Source organism: Diabrotica virgifera, chromosome 3 (assembly GCF_917563875.1).
Source record: "Diabrotica virgifera virgifera chromosome 3, PGI_DIABVI_V3a".
Lineage (NCBI taxonomy): Eukaryota > Metazoa > Arthropoda > Insecta > Coleoptera > Chrysomelidae > Diabrotica > Diabrotica virgifera.
In genome coordinates, this window is record NC_065445.1 from 22,949,620 (window position 1) to 22,974,534 (window position 24,915).

Genomic DNA, 24,915 nt, shown 5'->3' on the forward strand with positions numbered 1-24,915 from the left:
CACGTTTCCATTAACCGTTAACCATTAAGCGTTAACCATTAACTGTTAATAATTACCCATTAACCGTTAATAATTAACCGTTAACCATTAACTGTTAACCATTAACCGTTAACGATTGAGAGTGAAAAATGAACAATATCCTTGGTATATAAACCTCCAAACCAGCCCTTTATATTTTTACCACCACCTAACTTCCAATCACAACCCAATCAGCTAATACTGGGAGATTATAACAGTCACAGTTTACTCTGGGGTTACGCAGGTTCGGACGCAAACAGAGACGCAGTAAAAGTATGGGCTGAAACGAGGTGTCTCACATTAATCCATGATTATAAACTTCCACCATCTTTTCAGGGAAAAGTTTGGAAGAGTGGATATAACCTGGATATCTGTTTTTTAGATATGCTGACGACATAGCATTAATTAGCAGAAACCTAAACAGTTTAAAGGACGAATTTATGAAGTTATACAAAGAAGCATCCAAAAGGGGTTTAGAAATAAATCAAAACAAAACAAAATACCTAATATGCTCAAGAAAAAGCCCAGTTAATATGATAACCTTAAATATTTGAATATGAATTTGAAAAGGTAGAAAATTTTAAATATCTTGGAGTCTCAGTTAATGGAACTAATGATAGAAGTACCGAAATTAATGAAAGAATCCAGGCAGGAAACAGAACCTACTGGAAATACAATAACTTCCTCAACGATAAGAAGCTTACTCAGAATACAAAACTGAACATTTCCAAAGCAGCAATTAGACCAGTAATCACATATGGTGCTGAAGTAATGTGTCTGACACAGAAAGAGGAAGAAAGATTGAGGATCCTAGAAAGGAAATTAATTCGGAGGATAGCAGGACCACTAAACTTAGGTAATAATGAATTTAGAAAACTCATGAAGCACGAAGTAAGAGAACTTCTGAAAGGAGAAGACATCGTCAAATTTATCAAGGAACAGAGACTCAGATGGATGGGACATATAGAAAGGAGGAATCCAGAAGCCGTCATCAAGAAAATTTGCAAATGGAGACCTGTATCAGGCAGACCAAGAGGAAGACCCAAAACTAGATGGGAGAACCAGATAGTGGAGGACCTTAAGAAGATGGGAGTCAGGGAATGGGTAACCAGAAGCAAAAACAGGAACGAATGGAGGAAAATTGTAGAAGATACCAAGTCACACAACCATTTGTAAAACGAAAATGTTAATGCGGATTGATCCACCGCGACAAACGAATCGGAAGAGCCCAAAGAGGGCGCCAATCACTCCGCTAGGAGTGTAGTTGCCATGATGATGATGATCTGTTTTTCAAATGCTAATCTCGAAGATCGATTTACCAAACTAGTATATGATCCCACACCAAAACCCAAAACTTAGTATAGACCAATAATTGGTATAAAAATATTTCCAATTGTCAGATCATAAGCTATCCCATTCAGAAGGAGATATAAATTCAAAAAGGCAAATTGGGAAAAGTATACAGACATGCTAGATGTTGATGTGCTACGTCTTCAACAATTATTAAAATTTGTAGATCACGAAAAGAAAGATTTAAAAAGAACCACGAAAAATTTGTAGAGCGAGTAAAAAATGTGTCTGGGAAAGTTATCGCCAGGAGATGTAAGCTACAATATGTTCTCGGGATGTTTAGCGAGTCCAAAGAACTAATCAGAACATACGAAACGCTCTATGCAGCTGACCGTTTTAGCCAAGAAACGGTTGACTGCAGAGCAGTCCTACTCTAATAGCTGAGTGAAGCCAGAAGAGGAAAGAAGATAGAATCCATGGAAAAAATGAACATGACACGTAATAACAAAATAGAATGGAATTTTGTTAATAAAACTTAGAGGTAGAGGTGATCCTAAAGAACATAAACCACCTTAGAAGGTTACAGCAAACCAAGTCGCTACTGGATTCCTTGTGAATGGAAGAACTACGAACTGATATAAAGACCCAAACATTAGAAAAAGACTGAATGAGGAGGAACTCATTTTACACTAAAAGAACTTCACGACGATATGAGGTTAAAAAACGGGAAAGCTGCAGGTGTGGATAATATATGTAGTGAACAAAAAAGCATCTAGGCCAAGAAGTAAAAAATGGATCTTGCAACTCCGTGACACCTGCTGTAAAGCCTGCGAAATTCCAAAATCATGGAGAAGATTTAAAGTAATCATCGTATTAAAACCAGGAACGGACCCAGAAAATCCCAGTAGCTACAGATCTATTTCCCTGTTGTGCCACTTTTTCAAACGCTACCGAGAGACTTATTTGGGCCAGAGTAGAAAAAAATGTCGACAAGCACCTCATTTCACAACAAAGAGGATTCAGACCTGGCAAATCTTGCACCGGTTCAGTTCTCGCAATATCAGAACACATTGAAGAGGACTTCGATGAAAAACTTATAATAGGCGCTTTTTTCGTAGATTTGACAGCACCCTATGACACTCAGATTAAGTTTTGTGAGAGTTTTGATATAAAATTTAAATAAAAATTTTCAATCTCTTAGAATAGTCTCCATCCTACATCGATGAAGGAAAGGTAAACAAAATGTTTTTGTACTTACATAATCAGCATACATGTCCTCGGGAATTAGAGATTTCTTCGGATGCGGACTCATTACGTTGGCATAAACAGCATCTTGAGCCTTTATCTTGTAATTTTCTGCAGAACCTTTGGGTTCTTCTCGTCGATAATGCTCAGAAGCTACTGTGTAAGGAAGTTCTTTTGGAATTATGTCGTCCCAATATTGGTCCTTCAGTAATTCAGGATGTTCTTCGTGCATTTCGTCAACAATCATGTAGGAAGCCTAAAAATATCTCAAAGAATTAGCCTTAAAGAACATAACGATTTAAGTTTTAATGTTGCAATAATCAATAATAAAATAATGAATCCACTGTATTTAATTGGAATAACCCACAATGTTAATTAAAAAATAACGATTAAAAAATTAAAAAATTAGAAAATTAAAAAATACGATATATTTGATGTACCTCGGAAACTACCAGAATAAATATGAGTCCGTACTGTACAATTGTACAGTATAGGTACATAAACAACAGTATAAATAAGTCGAATAATGAGTTTAATTATTGTTACAATCAGCTTCTAAATTCTGTGTCGGAATTTTGGGGTTTTTATGTATAATAATTATGCATAAAAACCCCAAAAGTCCGACATGGAATTTAGAAACTTATTGTAACAATAATTAAACTCATAATTCGACTTATTTATACTGTTGTTTATGGGTCTACCCCAAAATCCCGACAGCCAAAATCCCGACAGCCACGCCAGAAACCGACAGGTTTGATAAGTTTCTTTTTAACATATCATTACATTTATTTCTTGTTTTTTGTTTATGGCTATCTGTTTTTTATTTTTGTTACTAAACAAAAAGTATTTTGTATTGAAAGTATTAAACAAAAGTCGGAATTTTTACTTATGCGAGGATTGTTGCATGTCGGTGTTTTGGCCGTCGGGATTGTGGCTGTCGGGATTTTGGGCGCCACCGGTTGTTTATGTATAGCGAAATATCCAACTTTTAATTATTAAAAGTTGGATATTTCGCTAGTTTACGACGCTATCCAAGTGGTCTATCGATTTAAGTGACGTCATAGAAAAAATCAACTGGTTTAAGATCTGGATATTTTGGGGGCCAGTCTATTATTCCTCGTCTACCAATCCATCTCCTAGGAAAACATCTGTTTGAAAAATCACGAAGATGAAGTGCAAAGTGCGGAAGTGCACTGTTATATAAAATATCTTTGGCCCGTAACACGCTTATCAAATAAAGGACCTTCAGAAATATCCTAAACTATCCCCGCCCATTTATTAACGTTTTGATGATGAATGTGTGCCTCAGTCATCCTATGAAGATTCTCTCGGATTCCAATATCTGCAGTTTTGCCGATTCACTGTTCCGTGTAAACAAAAGGTTGCTTTGACGCCATAGCCAGAAAATGGGCACCAAGGAACTATTGGTAGAGGAAGGAAAAGTCGAAGGCCCAGGACCAAGATGATCTCCAACACGATGGGCAGGCCAACTGAAGACTCTAGTGGGAAAAACCTTATATGAAGCCGTCCATCTAACACGGGACCACAGCCAATGAAGAGAGCAAGCTAACAATATTTGGAAAAAGATTTCGGAATTTTGGTGTTTTTGTGTATAGTTAAAAGTTAGATATTTCGCTAGTTTACGACGCTATTTAAGTGGTCTATCGATGTAAATTTTTATCGATTTAAGTGACCTCATAGAAAAAATCAAGTGGCTTAAGATCTGGATATTTTGGGGGCCACTCTATATTGTTCCTCGTCTAGCAACCCATCTCCTAGGAAAACATCTGTTTGAAAAATCACGAAGAGGAAGTGCAATGAACGTGGATATAGAAATGAATATACATAGATGGATGAGTGAGTAAAGTATAAAACGAGGGATTAATATGTGGTACCGATTGATGCCATAATCACCAAATACAAAATATTGCTGAATGTCATCTTCCTCGAAAGAAATGAAGACCTGGAGAGTCAAGAAGATATAATAACGTTCAATTATGAAATAACATACATTTATTGTTATTCACAGTTATTGAAAATGTAAATAAGGTGCTAAATGCAGTGTACTGGTCACTATGATGAGCGAAAATTACAGATTCATGTTTTAGTGGCATAAATATTTTATTTTCAACACCAGTGCGAGACAACGTTAAAAAAACCAAATAATTATAGTTCTATTTTCAAAATATAATAAATACCATGGCATTAATTAGAAAACAAAAACAATAAACATTGTTGTTGGTTGTGATTTAGTGTAAGCACGTGGATCTGTAAACAATAACAAATCTAAAGCGTGCAGCAACACCTGAGGGGAAGATTAAATATTTGAGACAAAAACAAAGATCAACACGACACCGGCTAATAAAAATATCTTATGATCACAATATCATTATATATTAGACTAAGAGCCGGGATAGGTGAAATTTGCTAATCATTTTAGGCACCGCATAAGAGTCTATCCGCTGGGAGATGCATCTCATGGTGGCATAATTTGTAAGACTTCCCCTAGGGGCAATAAATTCATTTCTTCTTCTTCACTATATTTTCTTACCTTAATAATGAAATCTTAATAATGAATTACCTTAATAATGAAAATAACGCAGAAAGTGACGGAGTCGAAGAAAGCTGGGCAAAAATTAAGTCTAATATTTCTTAATAATTAAGTCTAATAGCCAAGGAAGTTCTTGGTGAAAGAAACATTAATAAAAATAAATCGCTTCCAAGACGAAGAACTCCATGGTCTTGTACAGAAGTGAAGGAAAAATGTAAAGAGAAGAAAAAAGCTTACCTAAAATACATGTCAACTAAAACACAAGAGGCATACGATAATTATAAGACTATAAGAAACGAAACACATTCAGTAGTAAGAAGAATAAAAAATGATCACTGAGAACGTTTTTCGAAAGAAATGGAACATGATTTTTATGGTCTCCAAAAGGAAATATGGCGCTTTATAAGAGGTCAAAGAACGGAGGTAAAGGAACTAATAGAACCAAAACACATAGAAAATAAACTATGTAGAGGAAGAACAAATGATGGTAGAACCGGAAACACCAGAAATTACCACAAATGAAGATGTTAATATAAGTACACAGGAAGTACGAAAAACACTCGAAAAGCTGAAGAACAGAAAAGCTGCAGGTAAGGATGGAATACCAAACGAATTACTGAAATATTGTGGAGCAGCAATGACAGAACAATTAACAACATTAATTAACAAAATCATAAAACACAATAAAATACCGGAAGAATGGAGAACGAGCGAACTAATTCTACTATTCAAAAAAGGAGATAAAGAGCAGCCAGAAAACTACAGAGGTATCAACTTGTTAAATACTACCCTAAAACTTACAACTAAAATTTTACAAGACCTAATGAGTCAGAGGATAAGTTTATCAGATGAACAACAGGGTTTTCGTACTGGAAGATCGTGTACAGATGCAATATTCGCCATAAAGCAAATTACTGAGAAATCACTAGAGTATAATCGACCAGCATTTCTATGTCTGATTGACTTGAAGTAAGCATTTGACAGAGTAAGACTCAAAGATGTAATCTATCTTCTGCATAATAGAGAAGTCCCTCTAGATATCATAAAAACTATTGAAAACATCTACCAAAACAACAAAATGGACAGATCAGAATAGATGGACAACTTACAGAACCTATAGATATAGGCAGCGGAATAAGACAGGGAGACTCATTGAGTCCTATGCTCTTTAATTTAATCATGGATGAAATTATCAAAGACGTCAACAAAGGACGAGGATATAGAATGGGAAACACAGAAGTAAAAATACTCTGCTACGCAGATGACGCAATATTGATAGCCCAAGATGAAGATAGTCTGCAAAGATTAGTCCACAGATTTAACATAAGAGCAAAAGAATTAAATAAGACAATTTCATCTCAGAAAACCAAAACCATAGTAATCAGTAAAGAACCAATCAAATGTAAAATAGAAATTGATGGTATCAGTAAGTAATGGAAATAAAATACCTTGGAATTACATTGTCAAGTTACGGAGACCTAGACAAAGAAGTGAGAAATCAAGTACAAAGAGCAAATAGACTGGCAGGATACCTTAATAACACTATACGGCGAAACCGACATATTAATACCGAGATGAAGTCAAGAATTTATAAAGCCAGTGTAAGACCAATAATGACATATGCATCAGAAACAAGACCCGATACAGCCACAACACAAAGACTACTGGAAACGGCAGAGATGAGAGTGCTGAGAAGAATTACAGGAAATACACTGAGACATCGAAAGAGGAGTGAAGATATCAGAAGACAATGTAACGTACGGAGTATAAACGAATAGATGCTAAATAGAAAAAGAGAATGGAACAACCACATAACCAGGATGGGGCAGACACGTGTGGTCAAAATAGCAAGAGATAAATCACCAATCGGTACAAGAAGTATCGGCCGACTGAGCAAAAGATGGAGTGACAACCTTTCATAGAGGTAGCAATCCGCCAATGAACAAGCAGAATTGCTTATAAAGAGGAAGAAGAAGAAGAATAATAATGAAATCTACCCCTTCTTTTCAACCAGATCCTTTGGAAACACAAATAATCTACATACCCCTCTTTCACTATAGTGTTTACAGTCCGGGGCAAAGCACATTTTTATTATACAAAATACAATGGTTCACAAAAGTTTGTAACCTTTGCTTGGTGAATATAACTATGAAGCTATATTTCATAGAAATTTAAGACCGAATTATGGTGGTATTGTCTTAAAAATACTATACTTAAGCGTGCTTAAGCAGAAAAAGTAGCAAATGAAGTAAAAATTACACTTTAAAAGAATTGAAAAGGCTTGACATTGGGCAAATCCTGGCTTTCAATCTTTGTTTACAACCCCTTTGGTGGGGAGAAGAGAAGGGGTGGTGGGTTAAAATTGCACTAAATATTATTTTTTAAATCACACATAACTTAAGAAAAAATGAATTTTGGGAGTGAGGTGAGGTACCCTTTAATTTATTTATCCCGTCTCTAAGTGGAAAGTTTGATGCACCACCACTGTCGACGCATGTGCCACTGAAAAGTGACGGCATAGTGCTCATAAGTTTTCTTTCAGGTTCTACTATTTAAGTTGACTCTTACGGTGCCTTAAATGATGAGCAAATTTTACCTATCCCAGCTCTTAGTCTATATCACGATAGTGCCATTTGAGGTCAATCCTCCGTGTCTGTATGTTCATACTCTTCGATCTTGTTTGAGAGATGTAGTCGAGCGACTTCAATGCTCATTTACATCGGTCTTTAAGAATGATACGGGTATATATGTAAATGTTTCATTAGATTAGAATATTAACTTGGTGATTATTTAAGCAAATCTAATACAGGTTTACTAATGTAAAGCTCAAGGTCTGCACATTTAGAAATTCTACGGCATTTCTTATTGAAAACAAAATCAAAGCAATTTGTATGCCATAAGCGTTAAATTATACGCACTAAATAATTTAAGAGATTAACAAAAACTAAAAAACTATCGGACTAAGATCTGGAGAACGAGCAGGTCACTTTAAGAGTTTTCTATGGCTAATCTATCGTTTGGCAGTTTTTTCATCGGTAAAGAGTCCTAACCATTTATAATAGGGGAGAAGCCGTTCCTCATTGTTGTTAGTGTCGAAATAACTTGCTTATTTAGTAAATTTAAAAACCGTTGGAAACGAATCCACCTAACTACAATATTGATGCACTGTAAAACAACTCAACATCATTTTTATATGTCATAGCTTAGCCAAAAATTAACAAACCTGATCTACTCCTCAGACTGGAATATCTACCAAAATATTGTTAATATATATTTATTTTCTTACCTTGATATGCCTATCGATGAGCCAATTCAGTTCGATATCATCGTCGTCCTCACCAAAGGGATTGATCAATACTTCGGCTACTTTTAACCATCCAACGTAGAAGCAAAACTAAAAACAAAATTGAAATGTAATATGGTTTACTGGAAAAAAACTGACATATCTTTAAAAAACATTAATACTATGTCAACTATGATAAAGTAGATAAGCTTGATAATTTTGTCTCTCTACTAGTGTTCTTCGTTTAGCAACTTTCTAAAGTAGGTACTCATACCACTTTTGCTTTATTTCCACATCGTTTCTTAACACTCTTCCATCCGCACTTTTAATCTGCCGTACAAGAGTCAAGTCCTTTGATGACTTTTCCCTTGCTTTAGCAATGCTGTATGCCCTTTTCATCAGCTCGGGTGTTTCTAACTTTTGATTCAGCTGTGTAGACGATCTTTTCTTAGCAGTAGCTACAGCGCGCTTTGATTCCCTTTTTACCTTGTATATCTTCTTATCTTCCTTGGGTCTTGCAATCTTGGTAGTCTTACAGGTAAAAGTCTGGAGTTAGTGGATGCGCTCAATCGAAGAAGAGTTCAAATTGCTTGTATTCAAGAAACTAGGTGGAAAGGACAAAGGGCGAAAGAACTAGGTGAAGGATACAAATTGTGGTATGTAGGGAGTAGTAACACTAGAAATGGAGTTGGTATAATTGCTGATAGTGAAATGAAAGATAACGTTGTAGAAGTTGTAAGAACGAGTGATAGAATGATGTCAGTGAAATTTGTAGGTAATTGATAAAGAGTTATTGAATGTTGTGTGCGTGTATGCTCCTCAAACAGGTCTGGGTGAGAATGAAAGAAGAGCTTTTTATGACCAATTAGGAGACGTACTGAGTGATATTCTAGCAGAGGAGAAAGTTATAATAGGAGGGGATTTCAATGCACATGTGGGCCAAGCCAAGCCATATGCTTGAATTAGCAACAGCATTGGATATGGCGATTGTTAACACATTCTTTAAAAAGAGAGAAACTCAACTTATTACCTACAAAAGTGGACAACATCAGTCCTAAATAGACTACTTCATGATAAGGAAAGAAGACATACGTGAATGCAAGGATTGAAAGGTAATAGTTAGTGAGACAGTAAGCCAACAACATAAGCTGCTTGTTCTGGACATCGAAATAAAAAGCGAAACTAAACAAAAATATCGGAGAGGACCACAAAAAAGTGATGGATGCTAAAAAATGAGAAAGGTCTATTCAGGGAAAGAATAGTAGAAAAAATATGTTGGAACATGAAAGGAAGCCCTAACACAATTTGGAGAAAATGGCCAATATTATTAGAGAGACGGCTACTGCAATACTTGGGAAAACATCAGGAAAGAAGTTTGAGGATAAAGAGACTTGGTGGTGGTCAGATGAAGTACAAGGAAAAATAAAAGAGAAGGGAAAATTATATAAAAAGTGGCAAGAAACCAGATCGGACATAGATCTTCAAAACTTTATGGTCGCCAAAAAGGAAGCGAAAGTAGCAGTAGCAAAAGCTAAAGCAGAAGCGTATTCAAACCTATACGATCAATTTGATACCAGGGAAGGCGAAGCAAAGATATATAAAATAGCCAAACAGAGAGCAAAGAAAGCAAGAGATTTTAATCAGATTAGATGTATCCGAGATGAAAATAATAAAATACTAATTCACGAAAAGGATGTTAGATGGAGAAAGTATTTTGACAGTTTATTAAATGAAGAATTTGACAGACAGCCTGTGGAGGTTAACGGAGACAGTAACAGCAATGGTTACCAGAATAACAATCGAGGAAGTGGCTCAAGCGCTTCAAAAAATAAAGAAAAGAAAAGCAGTCGGACCAGATGATATTCCTGAGGAAGTATGGAGAGCATTGGGAGAGACAGGAATAAGTTGGCTAGCAGGTCTATTTAATAGAATTATGGAAGTTGGACAAATGCCAGACGAATGGAGAAACAGTATATTAGTACCTGTCTACAAAAACAAGGGAGACATACAACAATGTACAAACTATAGGGCTATAAAACTACTTAGCCACACCATGAAAATATGGGAGAGAGTAATTGATAAACGGATACGTGAAGAAACCGGAATATCCGATAATCAATTAGGCTTCATGCAGGGCAGATCAACAACAGATGCAATTTTCATTGTAAGTCAACTGATGGAAAAATACAGGAATAAAGAGATCAAGGCCCATATGGTATTCATTGATCTTGAGAAAGCATATGATAGAGTTACTCGAGAGATTCTGTGGTGGGCACTCAAAAAGAAAGGAGTCCCTGGCGAATATGTAAAGATTGTGAGAGATATGTATGAGGGAGTAACGACTAGTGTTAGGACAGATGTGGGAGAGACTAATAAATTTCAGGTGAAAGTAGGATTGCACCAAGGCTCGGTGCTTAGTCCTTATTTATTCTCATTAGTTTTGGACCAGATAACAGCGAAACTACAGGGTAGCATTCCAAGGTGCCTAATGTATGGTGATGATGTAGTGTTAATAGGAAATAGTGAAAGAGACTTAGAACAAAAACTGGAACAGTGGAGACAAGCTCTGGAGGAAAAAGGTTTAAAACTTAGTAGGACAAAAACAGAGTATTTGGAATGTTTATTTAAAGATGGAGTTACTACAAATAAAATGGTATCTTTGGATGGTGAAATTATTGCAAAAAACAATCATTTTAAGTACATAGGATCGGTATTAGAGAGTAATGGAGAAATAGACAGAGATACATGCAGTAGAATTAGGGCTGGATGGATGAAGTGGAAAGAAGCGAGTGGTGTGTTGTGTGACAGAAAAATTCCAATGAAGCTGAAGGAAGAATTCTATAAAACAGCCATAAGACCGGCTATGATGTACGGAACTGAATGTTGGGCAGTAAAAAAGAAAGAGGAACAACGAATGTATGTGGCGGAAATGAGAATGCTTAGATGGATGAGTGGAGTGACAAAGAAGGATAAAATTAGAAATGAGTATATTAGGGGAAGTCTAGGTGTGGCACCAATTGATGCCAAAATGAGAGAGCATAGGTTAAGATGGTTTGGTCATGTTCAACGTCAAGACGTTAATCACCCAATACGAAGAATCGCTGAAGTGCAGATTCCTGGAAGGAGTAGGAGAGGAAGACCAAAGAAGACCTGGGGGGAGACGATAAGGCAGGACATGTTGGTAAAGGGAATTGACATTGATATGTCCCAAGATAGAATTGTGCGGAAAAATGCAATTAGGGAAGCCGACCCCAAATAGGGATAAGGCAAAGAGAATGATGATCTTCTTATCTTACTCTGTTTTAGACCTGTTACCATTTTCTAGTTTCTTTTCTCTCTCAAACCTACTATTGCACTTTATCATTCTACCACCAAGTTACTTTGCCCCGAGGAGACCCTTTACCAGATGTTTCTCTTAGCGCTTCCTCTGCTACTGGTACCAAAACTTTGATGTTGGATTCCCACCAGTCATTGACTGTATCTTTTTCCTCTACTCTACTCTTAAACACTCCTTGCCACGTTCTTTACTTACACCACCACTTTACTTCCTGGTACTTTACTTGTATTCCTTTCCGGCTCACCTTTATCTCCATATCCACTATCACCGGTCGGTGTTGACTAACTACAAACTCACCCTTTATCACCATACAGTTGGTAATCTGACTTCTTCTACACAGTAAAAAAATTATCTTACTCTTCCCCTTCTCCCCAGAACTCATACTGGTTTTCAGTCTTCAGAAATAATGTATTAACTACAGACAAATACCATGCCACTGCACAGGTAATCACACTATTTCCTTCATCATATCTTATCCCCATCCCAAAACCTTCATGAACTCTTCCTGTTTCAGCTCTTTCTGTCCCAATATGTCCCTTCAAATCACCTTCAATAAAATACTTTTCATCTACAGGAATCTCGAGTACCTCGCAATCAAGGGCACTACACAATTCTTCCTTTTCCTGTTCTTTACATCCTACCTGTGGGGCATAGTAACATGATATGATGTTCCCATTGGTATTGCCTCCATTCAGTTGAACACTGATTATCGTATCACTTATTCTGATTACCCTTACTAGATGTTCCTTTCACTTGTTCAAAATAATACCTACCTACTCCATTTCTGCTATGAGCGTACTAAATAAATAGTAAACCTTAAGAGGAAAGGAACATTTTGACGCCTGTCAAAGTTTTCAATGTATTTTAAATGTAATCATTTTTTTCGAATCCTGAGAAAACTAATAAGTATTTTTTTAAAATTTAAACGCAGAATGAAAAATACTTTATTACCGAGGGCCGAAAATCCCTTAGAATGAATAAAAAGTTTGTTTTGAATGAGATATTTGAAATTAAAAATCACACTACATTTTTTCTTAGTTTTTCACCCCTGCAATTGATTGAAATAAACATTATAGAAGTTTTCAGGGACTTTCGGCCCTCTCTAGGAACGTAATCTTTCATTCTGCGTTTAAATTAAAAAAAAATACTTATTAGTTTTCTCAGGATTCGAAAAAAATAAATCCCCATTTGAATAGCATTGCAGCCGAAGATACGTACCCGTCCCCTTAAGTTTTTCTATGCATTTTTGACTCTGAATTTTAATCAAAGACTGAATAAAAAACTAATATATTTTGCATGATATTTCGAGAAATTTGCGCTTTACCTGAATTGCTGTAAAGAATGGAAAGTACATATCCACATTATCCCATTTTCCCAAGTCTTCTTTGTCTGCATACGGAACAAATTGACGCCCAAATAATTGGGCTAAGAAATACACATATAATGCCAGTGAGACTACCTAAAAAAGAAGAAGTAAAAAAATAGTAAATTATTATTTTAATATTAAAATATTATAAACATTTCTACAGGTATAAACAAGATTCACTTCTGTTTCTTTGTTGGGTCTTTTTTACTTGTTCCACATACTTCCTTAACCTCTTCCACTTCCAGTAGTAGATCCTAAATGGTTATTCCATAGGTTATCTATATCAGCGGCTCTCAATCTATGGTATATGTACCTACCACTGGTGGTACCTACTGTACATATCATTATTTGCGGTGGTACACAAAACGCAAAAACAGCCAAAATCAACATCACTATTATAGTTAATTATATTACCTAGTTAGATAGGTATTTCCGTTAGGTGGTACCAAAAATAATAAAAAGAATTTTGTGGTACATATATGACTCAAAAAGCTGGAGAGCCACTGATAGGTATATATCATTATTGCCTTCTGTTTCTTTTATTGTTGTGAGTTTTCCGTTTACTTTTTTCTCAAATAATTTTGGCATTTCTTTGTTTCTAGTTTACATGTTTCTATCGTCTCTTTTTTAATTGGTTTTTCCTTTTCTGTAATTGGCTTTTCCTTCTTTTTTATTTCTTTTCGCATCTTAGTTGCGACCATGTAATGGTCGCTGCCTATGTCGGGTCCATTGTGTACTCTTATATCTGTTACAGTTTAAGTTGATTCTCAGTTAGAGTTGACTCCAACTAGTTGGAGTCAACTCCAACTGAAACGAGCAGTAAAAGTTGATTTTAAAAATTTAAATCAACTTTTACTAGTTGGAGTTGACTCTTCCTGGATCGATTCAGTAAATGTTGATTATACGAGAATCTCTCAAGTGCATTTTTGATGAGTGTGCGTTTCTTTGTTTTGACCGTTTCAACTGCTTATTAGTATAGTCTGTAACGTCGCCCCCGTTAGGTAAATGATTCTGATTCGATTTTTTGCACAAACTTACTCAAAGAAATACATCCGTATAACAATCCTTATAACAAATACACAGGGTGTCACGCGGTACCGCGGTCGAAAAATTGTTTAACCAATTTCAGTAAAGTCAGTCAGTAAAGTGACTCTTTATCGAACGAGTCTGATATTACGAGCAGAGGAACAGACCCGTTCGATAAAGAGTATTGAGGTGGTGCGTACAAAATTGTATCGTCAATCATAAAAAACATTAACACTTACTTACAACTTTGAGGATTTTTTTAAATTTTAGACGAAATAAAAAATTCGAATGACAGTAATGACAGATGATTTTTGCATGATAGCCGGTTTTGATGTTTAATCGATAGTTATCAATATTGTATACCCACCTAATTACTAAATCTGTAAAGTTTTGATTTATTTTGTATGAATAAAATTGCGAAACACTACTACAGAATTTTACTTTTTGACATAAATTTTATTAATAATAAGATAAATTTTGTACAATATTTTTAATAATTAAAGTAAATAAATTTTAATTTCACTCAAATAAATAATCGATTGCTGCCATTGACCACTTATATTCAATCTCGGTTAATTTGATTAATTATCGCGGCAGGTAAAGTAACATTCTTCTTTTAATACAACAAAGTGTTACTTTACTGCCGAAAATGAGTGCAAATGAGTACAATAATAAATAATTTTAGTGACGTTTGGCGATAAACAATGATTTTAAACAAATTCGCAAAAATAAATTTTTTCACTTCGTACAATTTTTTTTTTAGATCCTTTGGGCCTTTTTTTCTCTAAAATTGACTGTTGTCGAGTTATTAGCGACTTAAAATTTGAAAAACGCCAAAATAACCATTTTCAAGGTTTAATAACTCGGTTAAAGATAATTATTGTGAAAGTCGAGCGAGCGGCCGTGGAGTAACGGCATAATCGCTGGCCTCATACGCCAGTGCACGTGGGTTCGAGCCCTGCTAAAGACAAACCATTTTCATTTCCAATAATGACACGAGCCGTCTCACCGTGCCTCGGAGAGCACGTTAAGCCGTTGGTCCCCCTGGGCTAGTGTACATCGACACTAGTTACTTGAAACAGGGTTAAAGATGTAATTGGCGCCGGAACTGCCCGAAAGCCAAAAATGCCATACGATATTATATATTATAAAAGTCACAAACTAAAAAAAATCAAAGATTAAAGCTACCTCTATAAGATCCTGAAGAAATTTTTGTCATTATTTCATTAATAAGATATTATTTTTAAATTATTAACAATGAGCGCTAACCGTGTATTGAGGCGGCCGTCAATGTGAGTGCGAGTGAGATTCACCATTGGACGGCTGGAATGATGCATCTCTTTAGCACTCACCATTGACGGCCGCCTAATACGCACTTAGCGCTCATTGTTAATAATTAAAGATAAAGCTTAGTAATAAAATAGTGACACAAATTTCTGCTGGATCTTGTAGAGGGGGCTATAAACTTTGATTTGGTCACTTTCTGACTTTCATAATAATGGATTTTAACAGAGTTATTAAGCCTTGAAAATGGCTATTTTCGCATTTTTCAAATTTTAAATCGTGTATAACTCGACAACAATCAATTTTAGAGAAAAATCACAAAATACCTTTTTTCTACGAGCGTGCAAAAATGTCTACTTTCGCGAACGCGTTTTAGTTTAGAAAGTTTTACTTTTCCGCACGCGTTTTACTTTTCCGCACGCGTGTTAATTTAGATATGGCCTTAAAGTAATTATAATACATACAATAAACTAATATTTAGATATTATTTACTAATTTATTTCAAATATATCTTATTGTGTTCATGTTTTAATGAAATTAACGCGAGAATTCGATGAAATAAAATAATTTTGACATAATATTCGAAAGTCAAATCAGTAGACAGTAACAGTGGTTTTGAGTCGTCGTCATGGAAACCAAGATCGTCGTCATGCTAAGCAATTATGCTGAAAGTTTGGTTTTGACAACCTTGTCAAAGAATTAATTTGTGTATGTATTTTCATATTAATTAAATTAATTGATTAAGATTTGGTCATTTTTTAAAGACTCGTTGAAAAAATATTGTTCCTAACGCTCGCAGAAAGTCTCTTTTCCGCACTCGACTGCTTGCCGAACTCCGCGTCGTTCGGCAAACTTTCTGCACTTGTTAGGAAAATAACTATTTTTGCTCAGAATAACCCAAATGATCTAAAAAAAATTGTTCGAAGTGAAAAAATTATTTTTGTGAATTTGTGTAAAAAAAAATTGTTTAAACAATTTATCGATCAAGGTACTGCCTGGCACCCAGTAGATTTGTTATAAGGACCTCTTTTTGAGTAAGTTTGTGCAAAAAATTCGAATCGGAGTAATTTACCTAACGGGGGCGACGATACAGCCTAGACTAATTTGAACATATTCAGTAACATTTAATTTCTAGAATCGGCTGTTTGTGTGAATCAGAATCAACTTTTACTATTCATAAATGGCATTGGGAAGAGTATACTTTTCCTAGTTGGAGTCCACTTTTACTAGTAAATGTTGAATATAAATCTTCATTTTATATTTCTAATCAACTTTTACTGAAACCAGCCGTTAGAGTTGACTGACTCCAACTAGTTGGAGTCAACTCCAACTGGATAATCAACTTGAACTGTAACATATCCATTACGTTTCTTCTATTATTGCTTTCAATTAGTATAAAGTCAATTATGGATTTCTTATTTCGACAAAACAATCTTCAGATGTATTTCAAAAATTGGCCAATTATGTCTAGGACGCCCTGTATCATAACTCACTGAACAATTTAAAGTAATTTTGTGGAAAAATTACTGACATTGAGTATTTTTCATATTATCTCGAGAGACGTAGATAATTACAATTGTAACTGGTTTCAAAAGTTGATTGCATATCGTCAGACAATTTAAGTTTAAATGGTGTTTATTTCAATAAAATATGCTGGTTCGGACGTTTATAGTCTATAAAGAACCATCGTTTATAACTCTTAGGATTAGGATTAAGATTTATATTGATTTTTATTAGTATTTACATATTGCAAATTGCATATTTATACATTCCTACTAAACTTACGCAAAAGGCAAAAACGTAAAACAAGTACATATCTTCTAAGTGCATGAATCATAATACTCAATGGTTATGAAGATGCCACACCATCAATATACAATGTTGTTAATAGAAATTATTACTCTGCTTTAATCGCGAATAAAATGGAATGAAAAGAAAATCTTTAATCTTAAGGTACTTAAACAAAATCTGTATTTATAAAGTGTGTAAAAGGTTTACTTTTTTATTCGCTTTGAGATTAAGCACTTACGAGAGACGAGAGCTAAATTAAAAAAGAGAGCTAAAGTTAAAGCTGTGGTTAAAGTAACTCTAAATTTAAGTGATCCGCAATATTATAATCGATATAAAATATTTAAAAATGTTTTCATGCAATGTTTTCGCTTTTTTGCAATAAAACTCTCGACGAAAAATTACTTTAAGGGCACCAAAGCAAAAACTCCAGCTTCGAACACAGTTGAATATTGACCTAGGCTGTAAGATTTATTATAATGGCACGTTTTTCCAAAGACTGCTAATCCAGTACCATGGTCACATGGGCAGTTTCAGATCCATCAGTAAGCCATATCAAGTCCCCATTAATATTTGGGACTTTTGTTCTCTAGCTAGATGGTATAATTGTGTTAACCTTCTCAGTAAAGATTAGTCCTGGTGTCACCATATCTGAGTTCATCATAATTATAAATTCTTCAAGTTTAGCCTCAGTACCTAGTGTTTGTGTGTGGATATTCAATAGATAATTTGGCCTCCAAGTAAGTTTTTGCTTTGAGTCTCAGGATGAGACGAGGGGAGACCTATGATAGCCTCTAACAAAGCTATTCCTGTACTATTCAAGGTTCATTCTTCTTCTTCTACGGCACTAGAGCCCAAATTGAGCCTTGGCCTCCTTTATTTTTTGCCTCCACCCTTGCTTGTCTGTGGCTGCTCTTCTCCATACACGGACTCCTAAAAGGGCTTGTGAGTCGCTGTTTACTGTGTCTTCCCAACCGGTCTCTTTCCCTGCATTCCAGCATTCAGTGCTCTTTTTGGTAGCCTATCCTCTCCCATTCTTATCATAATATGTCCGGCCCATTGCAATCTTTGTATTCTAGTGAAGTCTGACAGGGGTGCTTCCTTATAAAGTTGATAAAGTTCGTTGTTGTATCGACTTCTGAAGATTCCGTTTTCCCTCACAGGTCCTAGTATTCTCCTCAGTACTTTCCTTTCGAATGTGTCGGAGTTTGTTTTTGGATGTTTCTTTCAGGACCCAGGCTTCACTGCCATAGCATGTTATTGGTTGAATTAAAGTTTTATAGATTCTCATCTTTGTATTTCGGTGGACACTTTTAGACCGAAATATATGGGAGTGGGTAAAATAAGCTCTGTTTGCCTGCGTAATTCTCTTCCGTATTTCTCCATCTTCTGATCCGTCGGCATATATTTCTACTCCCAGGTATGTAAACTTTCGAACAGTTTCAATGTCATCTTCATGTATAATGTTTTGTGGGACTATATTGCTTCTCGTCTGAGTTATTATTTTTGTTTTTTCTGTGTTAATTTCCAGACCTAGCAATTCAAGGTTCCTATTATATTTAAAAGCTCTTGTCGTTGTAGGGTGGTGAGAGAGATCCCACAAGATTACAAAGCTGTCTTTTTCCACCGAAGTACTGAACCATTAGTAACGATTGGTCGTATCACTGATGTATAACTGTATAATCAACAGATTACTTTTGGTTTCAGGCTCTAGGTTTTACGTACAACTCGTCTGCAGTTCCAGAAGATTAGCTTGGCCCTGTTGGTTATATGTATTGTTAATGTGAGTGCTCCAATTGAGTTTGGAATCCAGGGTTACCCTTAAGTTGTGCTCATGACGAGGTGCCGACCCTCGTTCCCTGGTATCCCTTGTACTGCTCGTACCATATTATCGATCGCCAGATGCATTATTTTAAATGCGCGCGTTCCCCAAAATAGGCGAGGATACCATCCTTTGGTCTCCGTAATGAGCAAACCCTTAGATACTTGATCTCATTGTTTCTATTCAGTTCCTCCCCAAATCATTTCAGCTCACTCGGTCCAGTAATTTTCCTCTTATTAGTTAAGGCTACTTAGTTTTGGAAGGGTTCAAGGAGAGGTTATTTTTCAGACAGCAGTTCTCTATATAATGAAGGCATATTTCTTCTGATCCGCAACAGTAATGGGAAATTTTCCCCTAGTCACTATTACAATGTCGTCTGCGAAACCTTGGAACCAGATTCCTTGGGTGCTTAACCCATGACTCAGTTCATTGACAACAACTATGTTGTCCAAACATCTACAGAGAATTTTAGATAAGGTTGTTGCAACGAGTGAAGAATTTGGTCTGTCACTAAACATAAAGAAATCGAAATTCATGGTTATATCAAAGAAAAATAGAAACATCGATCTACACGTAAATAATAAAACGATAGAACGAGTTCAGAATTATAACTATTACCTCAGTCTAAATCTTAGAAAGCGAGTACTAAAATGTTATGTATTTTCTGTTCTTTTGTATGGTGTGGAGACATGGACTCTCAATAAACAATGCCTCAATAGATTGGAAGCATTTGAGATGTGGACGTATCGAAGAATGCTGAGAATCTCCTGGACAGACAGAGTAACCAATGAGGAAGTACTAAGGAGAATACAGAACAGCAGGGAGATACTGGATTCCATCAAAATAAGAAAACTTCAATGCTTGGGTCATACAACACGTGGTGACAGATATAAACTCCTAAAATTAATTATGCAGGGAAAGATTCAAGGAAGGTGCAGCATAGGTAGGAGAAAAATGTTCTGGCTGAGAAATCTCAGAGAATGGTTTGGATGCAGCTCAACTGAACTTTTTCGGGATGTAGTGTCAAAAGTGAGAATAGCAATGATGATTGCCAACCTTCGTCGCGGAGATGGTACGTAAAGAAGAAGATGATGTCCATAATGATGGTGACAAAACAACCCCTTGAGGGCACCTCTTAGTTGTCCTCAGGTTTACGGCTCCTTCGTTAGCCATCATCGTCTCAAAGTCGTTCACTGCTGAACAAAGGCCTCCTCGAAAAACCTCCATTCAGATCTATCCTGCGCTGCTACAATCCAGTTGGTACAAAGCATCTTTATGTCGTCAGTCCATCTTGTGGGTGGTCTTCCCGGGTTTCGTCTATCCGTTCTCGGTCCAAGATTTTTTATGTCCACCTATCATCTTTCATTATGACGACAGACGTACTCTCAATCATTTATTGTAACTTCCGACGACCGGTTTCGCTCTCTCTATAGTGACTTGTAACCGTTGATCTGAAGATGCTCTGCATACTTAGAGAGCGAAACCGGTCGTCGGAAGTTACAATAAATGATTGAAAGTACGTCTGTTTTTTACTTCATTAAAAATGAACACATACAACCCATTCAACATTTTAATTTAATTTAATTTTTGGAAGGTGTATCCAAACCCTCGTTCGTATCTGTGGATATAATTCTGCTCTGAAGCATCTGAATAACCCACTTGCATGTTGTGTTGTTGATTTCCTTCTTCACCAGTGCACTTTTTGTAGATTTAATCGATGTATTATCAAATGCTCATTCTATATCTCCTTTCGGGTTTCGACACCAGATTGTGCAGGATGGCTTGGCTTCACCTGATTTCCCCACTTGATACGCTTTTCACTGAGATTGGTTTTCTTGATGTATTCATTCAAGAGTTTTTCCATGGTTTTCAATATCCCTCGCCCTTCTACAAGTTTTGGGAACGTATTCAAGAGCATGGGTTCATGGCTAGCTCTAGCTAAAAATATTGCGATCAAGGAACCCATAATTATTATCCAAACCCTAGTCTGAAAGTTTAATAATCTACAACTCTTTCTAAAGAGTAAAGAGCAAACAGTTTAAAAACGTATGAGATTTATGTCTGTTCCAGTTCGAACAAACACTTTATCCGCATTTTATAAAAGTATGTAATTCATGATTTATTAAATTAATACAAGTAGTTTGACAAGTAAATTTTTGTTTTTCTTTTCTCGGAATTCGCAAATACCAAACCGGTAACGGAGGCTGTGGGTAATAAAATCAAGGTCGTCTGTTATTTGCTTTTATCATTTTATTGGCCAACATATCGATGAATCAGTCTTTTGTTCGGTAATTGTAATTATCTTGGGAAACTTATTCCCAGGCGTTCAATTTATTGGCTACTTCTTTATGTCGAATAAACTAAACATGATGCAAATCTGTATCTTGTACTTGTTATTAATTGATGTGGTTTCTCCAGAAATTATTATCACGTTTATACTTTTGTCCAGGACCGCTGAGAAGGATGAGCGGGCCCTGGTAAAAAGTGAAAAGTGGGCCGAGAGAAAAAAGAAGGGAAACACTACGTTATGCACAGCACATAATCTACAGGGTGTAACAAAAATACAGGTCATAAATTTAATCACATATTCTGGGACCAAAAATAGTTCGACTGAACCTAACTTACCTTAGTACAAATGTGCACATAAAAAAAGTTACAGCCCTTTGAAATTACAAAATGAAAATCGATTTTTTCCAATATATCGAAAACTATTAGAGATCTTTTATTGAAAATAGAAATGTAGCATTCTTATGGCAGTAATATCTTAAGAAAAAATTATAGTGAAATTTGGACACCCCATAAAAAATTTATGGGGGTTTTGTTCCTTTAAACCCCCCAAACTTTTGTGTACGTTCCAATTTAATTAGTATTGTAGTACCATCAGTTAAACACCATATTTTGAAAATTTTTTTGCCTCTTAGTACATTTTCGAAAAGTCAGTTTTTATCGAGATATTTTGAATATTTGTTAAATCCACCACTTATTTGTATATGGCTAAGTACGATTATGGAGACTTGGTAATAATATGAAAATTTATTTATGATTTACATTTTTAGGTATATTTTGAACCATATTAAAAAAGAAGTCGCATCTCGATAAAAAGTGCCTTCTCGAAAAAATACAAAGAGGCAAAAAAGTTTTAAAAACACTGTGTTTAATTAATGGTACCGCAGTAAAAGTTTAATTGGAACATACACAAACATTTGGGGGGTTTAAAGGAACAAAACCCCCATAAAATTTTTATATAAACATATTAAAAAAGAAGCCGCAACTCGATAAAAACTGCCTTATCGAAAAAATAATAAGAGGCAAAAAAGTCTTAGAAATATTGAATTTAACTAATAGTACCACAATAATAATTTAATTGGAACGTACACAAAATTTTGGGGGGGTTTAAGGGAACAAAACCCCCATACAATTTTTATGGGGTGCACAAATTTCACTATAATTATTTTTTAAGATGCTCTTGCCATAGGAATGCCACATGTCCATTTTCAATAAAAAATCTCTAATAGTTTTCCATATATTCGAAAAAATCGATTTTCATTTTGTAACTTCAAAGGGCTGTAACTTTTTTTATGTGCATATTTTTGTACTAAGGTAAATTAGGTTCATTCGAACTATTTTTGGTCTCAGAATATGTCATTTAATTTATGACCTGTATTTTAGTTACACCCTGTATATTATGTAGGAACATTTTTTATAAGGTTTGAATTTATTAAAAAAGATATCGTTATAAGGATTCTGAAAATGTTTACAATAGAGGTGATTTTCACAAAGGCATTAAACAATAAATTAGTAAATCTGTTTGAAAGACATTTTAAGGGACATTATTATGGGGAATTCTGACGACGAGGTCGAGGCGCGTGTTGAAGATATAACGACTGATAAAGAGGAAAGGGAAAAGACAATATGGTCAACGGAGTGGCTTCTAAAAAGAAGCCAATATTCCCACATCTCGTTACTGAAGCAAGACACATGCAAGAGAAACGCAATTACACCCGATGAAAGATTCACAGCAACTCTCAGATATCTTCTGAGACTCCTCGTCATCATTTATTGTTTCTTGTGGAATTCTTGGTACATCTTGATCATTCAAAGATTCCAATAGGGTGATGTACCACAAAAATGGTTTGTAAATGTCTTTTTTCCAGTTCTAGATATAACTAAAAAAACTTTTAAACCCTTATAAAGCCCTTATAAACCGATCGTAACGAGTTTATTTTTTGTAATGTGTCTCTTTATTTGCCATTGTGTCTATTTCTTTGTATTGTTTTTATAAATGCCTCATACAAGACATTTTTTATTCATCGTCATTCTCTTTGCCTTATCCCTATGCGGGGTCGGCTTCCCTAATTGCATTTCTTTACACAATTCTATCTTGGGTCATATCAATGTTAATCCCCTTTACCAACATGTCCTGCCTTATCGTCTTCCCCAGGTCTTCTTTGGTCTTCCTCTCCTACTCCTTCCAGGAATCTGCACTTCAGCTATTCTTCGTATTGGGTGATTAACGTCTCGACGTTGAACATGACCAAACCATCTTAACCTATGCTCTCTCATTTTGGCATCAATTGATGCCACACCTAGACTTCCCCTAATATACTCATTTCTAATTTTATCCTTCTTTGTCACTCCACTCATCCATCTAAGCATTCTCATTTCCGCCACATGCATTCGTTGTTCCTCTTTCTTTTTAACTGCTCAACATTCAGTTCCGTACATCATAGCCGGTCTTATGGCTGTTTTATAGAATTTTCCCTTCCGCTTCGTTGGAATTTTTCTGTCACACAACACACCACTCGCTTCTTTCCACTTCATCCATCCAGCCCTAATCCTACTACATGCATCTCCATCTATTTCTCCATTACTCTGTGATACCGATCCTAGGTACTTAAAACTATTGCTTTTCACAATCATTTCACCATCCAAAGATACCACTTTATTTGTAGTAACTCCATATTTAAATGAACATTCCAAATACTCTGTTTTTGTGCTACTTAATTTTAAACCTTTTTCCTCCAGAGCTTGTCTCCACTGTTTCAGTTTTTGTTCTAAGTCTCTTTCACTATTGGAAAAATAGTTGAAAGACTGATAAGTTTGTACACACTTGAATGAATAGAGGAAATAAAAAATGTAGTATATCAAAGTGTGTAAATCATTTATTTCTTTAGCTGAGCGCTTTCGACATAAATGTCATCATCGGAGCTAATGGTCAATTGCTAAAAAAGTACCGCTACAAAATTGAGGTGTTAACATTTGCATCTTGTGAAAATAAATTTTGGTTGGATATGCTATGTCCTCCGTACAACCCCAAACAGTAAAAACAGAAAAACGGCCACATTACACGTTACACAAACACAAAAAAACTTTTTTCATGGTATATGTATCACCCATCCATTGTTGGCCTAGTAGAAACAGGTCAGTCAGCTGTTTCTACTAGGCCAACAATGGATGGGTGATACCTATACCATGAAAAAAGTTTTTTTGTGTTTGTGTAACGTGTAATGTGGCCGTTTTTCTGTTTTTACTGTTTGGGGTTGTACGGCGGACATAGCATATCCAACCAAAATTTATTTTCGCAAGATGCAAATGTTAACACCTCAATTTTGTAGCGGTACTTTTTTAACAATTGACCATTAGCTCCGATGATGTCGAAAGCGCTCAGCTAAAGAAATAAATGATTTACACACTTTGATATACTACATTTTTTATTTCCTCTATTCTTTCACTATTTCCTATTAACACTACATCATCAGCATACATTAGGCACCATGGAATGAATGCTACTCTGTAGTTTCGCTATTATCTGGTCCAAAACTAATGAGAATAAATAAGGATTAAGCACCGAGCCTTGGTGCAATCCTACTTTCACCTGAAATTTATCAGTCTCTCCCACACCTGT

General features: G+C 35.5%; 1 protein-coding gene across 3 annotated transcripts in view; it reads right to left on the reverse strand.

Moving 5' to 3' along the window:
• Nucleotides 1–24,915, reverse strand: part of LOC114329818 (bestrophin-2) — a 219,901-nt gene that overhangs the window by 6,845 nt on the left and 188,141 nt on the right. For all 3 annotated transcript variants that reach the window (XM_028279055.2, XM_028279056.2, XM_028279057.2), the window contains exons 6-8: nucleotides 13,049–13,183; nucleotides 8,391–8,498; nucleotides 2,567–2,809 (exon numbers count right to left, since the gene is read on the reverse strand). In XM_028279055.2, coding sequence (XP_028134856.1) covers nucleotides 2,567–2,809; nucleotides 8,391–8,498; nucleotides 13,049–13,183 — 486 coding nt within the window. The remainder of the gene's footprint in view (nucleotides 1–2,566; nucleotides 2,810–8,390; nucleotides 8,499–13,048; nucleotides 13,184–24,915) is intronic.